This window comes from Bos indicus, chromosome 14 (genome assembly GCF_029378745.1).
Source record: "Bos indicus isolate NIAB-ARS_2022 breed Sahiwal x Tharparkar chromosome 14, NIAB-ARS_B.indTharparkar_mat_pri_1.0, whole genome shotgun sequence".
Taxonomy (NCBI): Eukaryota; Metazoa; Chordata; class Mammalia; order Artiodactyla; family Bovidae; genus Bos; species Bos indicus.
The window spans coordinates 41,189,376-41,199,057 of record NC_091773.1 but is presented as its reverse complement, the minus strand read 5'-3'; the positions used below and the strand labels follow the sequence as shown (position 1 = coordinate 41,199,057).

Sequence of the window (9,682 nt, the reverse complement as noted above, 5' to 3'; positions counted from 1 at the left end):
ATATATACAGAAAACAAATTTTCAAATACTTATTTTTAAGAAATCTTTGTCTTCCATAACAGTTTCTTCTTAGTCTCAACCATATCAAGTTTCCCAGAGTAGGAAATCAAATCAGGAATCTTCTGACAACACTAAGAAAACGCCTATTTGTTGTATAAACCGGCAGTAGAATTGCAGCCTGAGTTCTCTTTACCTTTTTGTTGTAATATTGATGAGATTAATTCCACACCAGAAAGAGAGAGACAGAGAACATTCTTAGATAGGGTGGAAAAAATATGGACCATGTTAGAAACTTATTTTTGTGGCACAGTAGGTGACATATTACACTCCTGTTAAGTCTTGTGGGAATTAGAAGAGAAAAAAATGGTGAGTATGACTTTCTTATATCTATATTTCTGATATAAGGTTATAGATTTTTTAAAATTCTCGATTCACTGGTAATGCTTCTTCTTCTTCTTTTTTTTTTCCCCTAACCACTGAAATGCAAGCCACAAAATAAATCAAGTCATCTAGATCTTTGAGCTAATAATGCCATGTTTTAGATGAATGCAATTATATTTTTAAAGTAACTCAGAATTATTCTATGAAGCATACACAATGCACCCATCTGATATTTTTTCCTTTCTCTCCTCTTCCTTTCCCTTTTCTTTCCCCTCAAGTTTCTCATTCCATCCTCAGTCCCAAAGGACTTTAGTATCTTTAATTTAGAATTTCTTTGGTTCTTCAAAAGCCAAGAAACAATGTAAGGACCAAATTTTGTAAGGAAAAGAAATGTTCTGACTTCCACTTAACAACATGAAAAGCAATCACCACCCCACCACCCTGAAAATAGCTAAAAATGTAATTTAGGGATGCTTGCAAAGGGTTTTTCTAAAAGAAAATGGGAAGGAATGTCATTAAGTCTGGCCTTATATATTAGAATTATTTATAGTCTTTATTACATAATCAAACACTAAAAAACAGTAGGTGAAACAGTTCCAGTGTCTGGAACTGTGGTTCTTTGCTTCTGTAGCAGTTGTTAACATGTCATGTTCAAAAAAATACAGAAAAACCATTTGAATGTATATGTAAGAAATATTGCTTACACTAGAAGCAACCACAAATCTCTTCAAAATACAAAGAAATCCCACACATGAGAGGGAAAAATTCTTAGTTGTCTTTCAAAGTAATCAGGTTTATCCCCAGAAAATAGGTCCAATTTACTGATGGCTATAAGCTGGATAGTAAATTGACTATAATATCATCTCTGCTGTTGTTACACTGTGGGCCCAGTTCAGGAATCATCATCTAACTGCTCCATGAAAGTCTGCATAAAGATACAGTAACTCGGCAAGTAATCTCTTTCCCAGTTCTTTGTGGCCCTGGAAAGGCATAGAATTTATGGGGACCTGTTAGAGAAGCCAGGCTAATAAAAACAGAAAGTTACCCTAGTGTTCTTGGCAGTGCATTGTGCTTATAGAGGTAAAAGTGTTTAAGCTTCTCTGTCCAAGATGATATTCTTGCCATCCAGTGAATGAAATTCTAGGAGAAACTAGCCAATAATGTTCAACAATGCATTCTATTTATTGTGACTGCTAATAATTAAATCTGTCCAATGAAAACTGGCAGTTTGTTTGTAACAAATCCTATTTTCTTATTACAATTTTCTTTTGCTCTAAAACTGTGATCATCTGTGGCAATGACTGTCATAAAGTTCCTCATAAGAACAGAGTGATAAGTATGACATAACAGGATTGACAGAACATTAAAAATAAAAGCAGGTCTTTCCTTCTTTTTAAACCTTTTGTGATTCTCTTTTCTAGAGCCAAACTTTCCATTAAATAAGAAAAAGGCTGGTATATAAGTTACTGAAGTAATTACTTATTATGGCTATTTTTGAAGAATCGAGGATTTTAGAGACTAAAAAATAACAAGAGTGTTGGTGTTTTCAATAACCAAAATCTATTTGAAAAGTTATAATACATGCAATGGTATACCTGGCTGTTATGAGTCCATTAGTACTTCTGCCTAAATATTTAAATCTCTTTTAATTTAATTAGCATACTTTTGCAGGATATCAGTAGAGTGAAGTGTTGAGAGCAGTGGTTATGAAGAAAACCTTACCTTCCTGAAACACTGTATAAAAATATTTTGTATAAATTATCTTCTTTGTATCTATCTAGGAAGAATGAAAAGATAAGAGAAAGATAATACCTTTACGGAGGAGGACATGACTACCCACCCCAGTATTCTTGCCTGGAGAGTTGCACCAACAGAGGAGCCTGGTGGACTACAGTCCATAGGGTTGCAAAGAGTCAGACATGACTGAAGAGACTTAACATGCATGCAACCCATTTACCGGATTTCAAAAACACAAGCAGTGAAGTCAACTTATCTTTCTCAGGGTATTTATTTAGAGCTGAGCTATCTGATACTATAAACTCAGACACATTATTTAAATTAAAATTAATTTAAGTTAATTATATTATGTACTGCATTTTCTTTATCTATTTAAGATATTTCCTTGTCCTGGCCACTTTAAATAGAGCTGCAATGAACATTTGGGCATATGAGTCTTTTTGAATTTTAGTTTTCTCTGGGTATGGGACTAGTAGTGGAATTGCAGGGTCATGTGGTAGTTCTGTTTTTAGTTTTTAAAGGAACCTTCATAGTATTCATTATGCTGCTGCTGCTGAGTCACTTCAGTCGTGTCTGACTCTGTGTGACCCCACAGACGGCAACCCCCCAGGCTCCCCCGTCCCTGGGATTCTCCAGGCAAGAACACTGGAGTGGGTTGCCATTTCCTTCTCCAATGCATGAAAGTGAAAAGTGAAAGTGAAGCCGCTCAGTCGTGTCCGACTCCCAGCAACCCCACGGACGGCAACGTACCAGGCTCCTCCGTCCATGGGATTTTCCAGGCAAGAGTACTGGAGTGGGCTGCCATTGCCTTCTCCGACTATTCATTATAGAGGAAGCCATAAAAAGAAATGAAATTGGGTTATTTGTAGAGATGTGAATGGACCTAGAGTCTGTCACATAGACTGGAGCAAGTCAGAAAAAGAAAAGCAAATACTGTATATTAATGCATATATATATATATGGAATCTGAAAAAATTGGTATAAGTGATCTTATTTACAAAGCAGAAACAGAGACGCAGTGTGGAGAACAAATGTATAGATACCAAAGGGGAGGAGCAGGTTGAATTGGGAGATTGGGACTGCCATATATATACCACTGATACTATGTATAAAATAGATAATTAACGAGAAGCTACTGTATATAGCACAGGGAACTGAGTACACTGTAGTGACCCAAATGGTAAGGAAATCCAGAAAACAGATGTATGTATATGTATGGCTGATTCACTTTGCTATGCAATAGAAACAAACACAGTGTTGTTAAGCAAATATACTCCAAATTTATTTTTAATTTAGTGATGCTAACAATATACTTTCTCAGTTGCACTAGCATATTTCAAGTACTAGGCAGTCACATATGGCTGGTGATCATAGTCTTGGACAAAGTAGCTTATAGAATATTTCCATCAGTACAGAAATTACAGTTAGGAAGTGTTGTTCTGAAGAATATCTGCTAAAATTTCTACAGCCTTTTCACACTGATGAAGTATTTTTTATATGCAATGGAAATTATGGAAGCAAGAAGAGGAGAGAAGCAAATCATTGCTTCATAAATTTTATTGTCAGCTTAGGGGAATTAAAAAGATGATCTACTTATAGAAATAAATAAGAATATATAGATTTTCAATATTGCTGCAATAGCTAATGGTCAGGTACCTTTAACACTAATTCTGTGTGGAACTTGCACAATAATCCTTTACTGAGTACTATTTTGACCAAACATTGTTCTAGATTCTTGGAATACATGAGTGAACAGATAAAAATCTCTGCATTCAAGGACTCAACATTCAGATTTTGCTTTAGTAGCTTTCTATAATTACTTGATACCAACCCTACATTTTACCAAATATGTTTAGTTTCACTACCCTTTGTAGATATTATTTATACTTTTAATACAATTGTATGCTAAGTTGCTTCAGTCATGTCCATCTCTTTGCGACCCTATGGACTTGGGCTCTTCTGCCAATGGGATTCTCCAGGCAAAAATACCAGAGTGGGTTGCTATGCCTCCTCCAGGTGATCTTCCAGACCTAGGGATCAAACCAGGGTCTCCTATGGCTCCTGCATTGCAGGCAGATTCTTTATGGCTGAGCCACTAAGAACACCACTTTTAGTATGAACTATTAGTACATGAGATATTTTGATGACATCTGGGTTAAATAAAAGTCTTTTTTAAAAATAGAGTCTTGGCTTTTCCGGCCAGTACAGAGCTGCTTGGAGGCTGGTAGGGGTGGTGAGGCCCGAAGCAGCTTCTGGAATTTCTGAGCAGCCCTGGTCAGTACAAGATGGACCCAGTAGTCTTGAGTTACATGGACAGTCTACTGCAGCAATCAGACGTCTCACTACTGGATCCTCCAAGCTGGCTCAATGACCATGTTATTGGGTTTGCCTTTGAGTACTTTGCCAACAGTCAATTTCATGACTGCTCTGACCACGTCTGTTTCATCAGCCCCGAAGTTACTCAGTTCATCAAGTGCACTGGCAACCCAGCAGAAATCGCCATGTTCCTTGAACCCTTGGACCTCCCCAATAAGAGAGTTATATTTTTAGCCATCAATGATAATTCCAACCACACAGCTGGGGGAACCCACTGGAGCTTGTTGGTATATCTGCAAGATAAAAATGGCTTTTTTCATTATGATTCTTACGGTAGTAGTAACTCATTCCATGCAAAACAGGTAGCAGAGAAACTAGAGGCTTTCTTAGGCAGAAAAGGAAACAAACTGGCCTTTGTGGAAGAGAAAGCCCCTGCTCAACAAAACAGCTATGACTGTGGGATGTATGTGATCTGTAACACTGAGGCCTTGTGTCAGAACTTCTTTAGACAACAGCCACAATCACTACCGCAGCTACTCACTCCTACATACATCACAAAGAAGAGAGAAGAATGGAAAGATCTCATTGCCAGACTTGCTAAAAATTAGCTGTGGAAATATATTTGACTTTTGAAGTCTCTTTCTGCCTGTCCCCATGAATTGGATGGCTGCAGTCTCAGTGCCTGAGGGAAGATGCCTAGGAGAGGAAAGCTTAGAATGCTTACTTTCTCCTGAGAGAATGTTGTCCTCCACATTATCCTAATGCAAAGTATCACTTTAACCCTAACTTCAGAGCAATATGTTCTGTGACGATGTCTTCAAAATATGCACCAAAACTGATTAATTCCCTTTTGGGCTCCCTTATCCACATTGGTTTAGTCCAAAGAAAAAAGGTTGACCTGTAAAACAAATTGAGAATATGTGAAATTTAGAAGCAAGAAGAAAATCATACAGCAACCAAAAACTTACTGCACAGCCCACATATTTCAAGAGATCAACTAGCTGGAAGCAGATCAAGACCTAACCTAATTCAAGATTGAAGTTTTATCAGTTACTCAATTCTGTGATACCTCCTCTTCCATTCAATAAGCAAAGGCTTTCCCAGCTATAACCTTTGCCAATACTTGATAAAGATGGTGTTAGCCCATAGTCACCCATCTAATTCCTGGAGCACTTTAAGAAAGGGGGAATCTTAAATAACTTTGTTAAAATTAATGCCTGTGGTGGACCTCTTGTTTTGCATCTGAAACTTAGTCAAAGTTCATTTATTTTTGAGATACAAAGGAGAAAAAGTGACCTTTCTTAACTCTTTCACTTAATTCAAAATGCAGACAGTGTAATTTTTGAAATGTGGAACCAAGAGTAAAATGAAATGCTGTTCCTTCCCCAAAAAAATAAAAAAATAAAAATAAAAATAGAGTCTTTAGAATTCTTTTACTTTTAAAGTTATCCATTTTTGATCATTTCTTTTTAGCATATTGGTGCAGGCTGTCTCTGAGGCAAGAGATATATAGGCCAGAGCTTAAATTTTAAAATTATGGTAAATAATGAATGTCAAATCTGATAAATCAGGCAGAAATATAAAAACAGATAAAACGGCTGATAATTGTCTTAAATAATTTTGTAAAATTCCCAATTGATCCAATTATTGTCTAAAATCTTCACTTCTTTTTTTCTATGTTAATGATTAAATAAACACAAAACTCTAGCTTCAGAAAGAACTAATGCCAATTTTTCTCTAAGTTTCTTTCTCTAACCTTATTTCATCATGAGTTCCATTTCCCTGCCTTTACGTTTATAATCTTATTCTTCACTGGAAAGGAATTTGAACAAGCAAACATGTCTTGGCATAAAAAAAAAATCATCCAAAGCTGTTAGCCATAAATATTCTTATAGTGTCATACTCCTATAACTCATATTGAAATCACAGAACTTGAATTGCATGTGCAGTTGTAAGTGGGCACAATTCCTTTGCATGTGCACACATATATACACACCCACGCACAAAGTACAAATGCTTTTTAACTGTGGGCTTAAGTTACCATAAGTCTGGCTAGTCAAAGTTAATAGCATGACTCTATCTTTAGCCCATCCACTAACGTATAACAGAAGAGTATGGAAACCATTCACCCACTGTGCAAAGACTGGAAGTAGAGTTTTTGGAATTTATTGATGGAGTTTTACTATGTGCATGTTCAAATTGATTTCAAACATTGAGCAAATAGGGACTTAAATTTTAAACTGTTAAAACAAAATGTGGAAACCATAGACCTTTTTCCAGGATGTCCCTAATTTTGAATGTGCATTTTTACTTTCAGGGTAATATGATGAGCAGGTGTTCAAGAAAGTGTTAATGTCTGTTTCAGTTGAAAATCAGGACACATGTCAATGGACTAGTTCCACAAATATTTAATGAGCCTAATCTTGTGTCCCTGGTAGCTCAGATGGTAAAGAATCTGCCTGCAATGCAGGAGACCAGGGTTCAATTCCTGGGTCAGGAAGATCCCCCGGAGAAAGGTAAGTTAACTTACTCTGGTATTCTTGCTTTGAGAATTCCATGCACAGAGGAGTCTTGTGGGCTACAGTCGAAGGGGTCACAAAGAGTCAGACACGACTGAGTGACTAACATTTTCACTTCACTTTCAATGATGTGTCATGCTCTATGAATTAGACACTTGTCCTCACAGAATAGCTAGCCATTTCCTTCTCCATGGGATCTTCCTGACCCAGGGATTGAAGCTGGGTCTTCTGAATTTCAGGCAGATTCTTACCAACTGAGCCACGAGGGAAGCCCTAAAAAAATACTGAAAAGACTCATAGTGTAGTGTGATGATTATCATAAAAGAAATATATATAAAGTAGGGGTCCAGAAGAGGCAGTGATTAATGGAAGGATTTTTCACATGCAGTTTAGACTAGTAATTTCATTGATATAAAATACTAGTTTTGAATGAACACAGTTGTACACAATCTATAATATTATAGACACTGAAAATGTGTTAATACATGTTAATTCACAAATCTATAAATTCTCATCATCACATTTTAGTCCAAACTCTCTAAAATTCAGCCTTGAATAAGGAGGAGTTTTCAGATTGTTCAGAAAGTATAGACATATTCCGATTAAACATCATGCTTTGAAAAGAATATTTTGAAACACACGGAAGAATATATCATTTGGCAAAAATAAGCCCAGGATAACACTTTTTTCCATACTGTTTACTGATATGAAACCATGAAAATAATGTCTAATGTTAATATGGTGTATTTTGCATGAAAATAATGAATGGACTTTTAGAAAACAAAAACAATGTTTAGTCTAGGCAACAGGAGCTCTATTCCAAGATAAAGTTAGTTCTTCATTTGTCCAGACATTCAAAGCTCCAAACATAACTCAACTGGAGCTTTCAGAAACAAGTTACCAACACAATCCCAAGATTTGGATTGCTTGGTCTATAAATGAATCCAGTACCTTTCCCACCCAAAGTCTAGTCTAATATTATTCTTGGGATAATGTCAGTGTCCCCCAGCAAATGATGTTAGAAAGATATATAGATAGATAGATAGGTAAAGTTGAAAGAATAATTGTCATAGAAAATTTTCTGAAGATTAATTGCAAGATGAGAGACCATTTTATCCATAAAACTGATTTGTTTACATAAAATATATAGAATGTAAAATGTTATCTTTCTTGTAACTATTAATTACTACAATATTTTAAAAATATGTTCAAAGACTACATGATGGGTTTCTCCCTTTAGAACTATGTATGACAGGACAGATGAAATTAATCAAAAGCCTCAAGCTGGTCCAAGGGCTAAATTCCTCACTTATTCCTGGAGTTGGTGGTTTGTGGAATGGGGTGTGTGTGTGTTTGTGAACGTATGTATGTGTTATTGAGACCCTAATTTTATAACCACAAACCCACTCATCCAGAATCAAAGAGTGATATTTCAAATACAGTAATTTATTTTACATAGTCCATTAATTACATTTGTTTTCTGCATATATCCAGATGTGCACAGAAACATTCATTGGAGAATATGCAATGTTTCTGCTCTAAAATAGTTCACAGCACAGCAAATAGGCATCCATTCTCCCTGGGGATAGGTGATCTGACATCAATTTAAATAGATGTGGGCTGAGATTTTAGGTTTGGTTTAAAACCTGAGCTTTCACAATCTTAGCCTTACACTGGACCTTAGTTCATTCTTCCTGGGGAGTTTTTAATGGCATCCCAATCTCCTAAACAGTGTGCAGTGCATTCTGCTTTTTTCATTACCATTTCTAATGTGTCCTTGAAATACCTGGGGTGCTGTGGATTGTTCAACCACAATGCACAAGTCTTGTATTGTATAGCTGGAAGAATACTTAGAAGCCCTGGTAATAAAAATGACAATAAATGGTTCTTTACAATTTCTTTAAATTTAAAAATAATATATCTGAAATGTTCTGACATGAGTATATTCAAATGCTTGCATGCAATGTGATTTTAAGTCTTTTAAGATTCTCTTTGCCTTATGGTTTTATTTCATCTGAGAGGCATAGAAACCAATCCTATACAGGATAAGCAATTATGACTTTTAGAAGGTGTTATTCTTTGAGTCTTGCTTCTCTTTCTCCCTTTGTGTTAGACTCATTATTGATGGCTGCCTTTTAACTCAAAAGAATGATAGCTGACAAAGGTTCTCATAAATCTAGCATCTGCTTTATAATTTGTCTTTGTAGAAATATAATATTTTCTCAGTGGAGACATCACACTTCTTATTTGGGGGAACATATTTATTAAATACTAAAGTCTTTTAAGATTATTCCTAAGAACTGATTTTAAAACAACAAAAGCTATATGGACTTGCCACTTGGTCTTTAGCTCAATACTATTAGCTTTCCTGTTACAACACACAAATAAATAAGGGATAAAATTTTGCCCAAGTATGAATTCATTTGAAAAACGTACATTTTGAGTTTCAACTTTTTGTGATTCCCATTTGGCTACCTAATGCCAAAATGCAGCTTCTTAGAACAGGGGGAGATGGGGAATTATTAAAAATAATCTCACAAACTTTCCTGGACACGACACGATTTTCATGAACAATATTATGACAAGTTAAGTGCAAATGAATCAGAACATATGGATTAAATTTCCCTTGAAGTATACATGGTTTTTGTAAATTACAAGAAAAAAGGGAATGGGAAAATGTAGTTTTAACTTTGCCAAACCCGAGACATTTGAACAATTGCTCAAGAGAG

General features: G+C 35.7%; 1 protein-coding gene across 1 annotated transcript; it reads left to right on the top strand.

Moving 5' to 3' along the window:
- Positions 1-4,314: 4,314 nt before the first annotated feature.
- On the top strand, positions 4,315-5,838 carry LOC109568642 (sentrin-specific protease 8-like). Its single transcript, XM_019974056.2, has one exon. The coding sequence runs from the start codon at positions 4,404-4,406 to the stop codon at positions 5,040-5,042; it is 639 nt and encodes a 212-aa protein (XP_019829615.1). The 5' UTR covers positions 4,315-4,403; the 3' UTR covers positions 5,043-5,838.
- Positions 5,839-9,682: the final 3,844 nt, after the last annotated feature.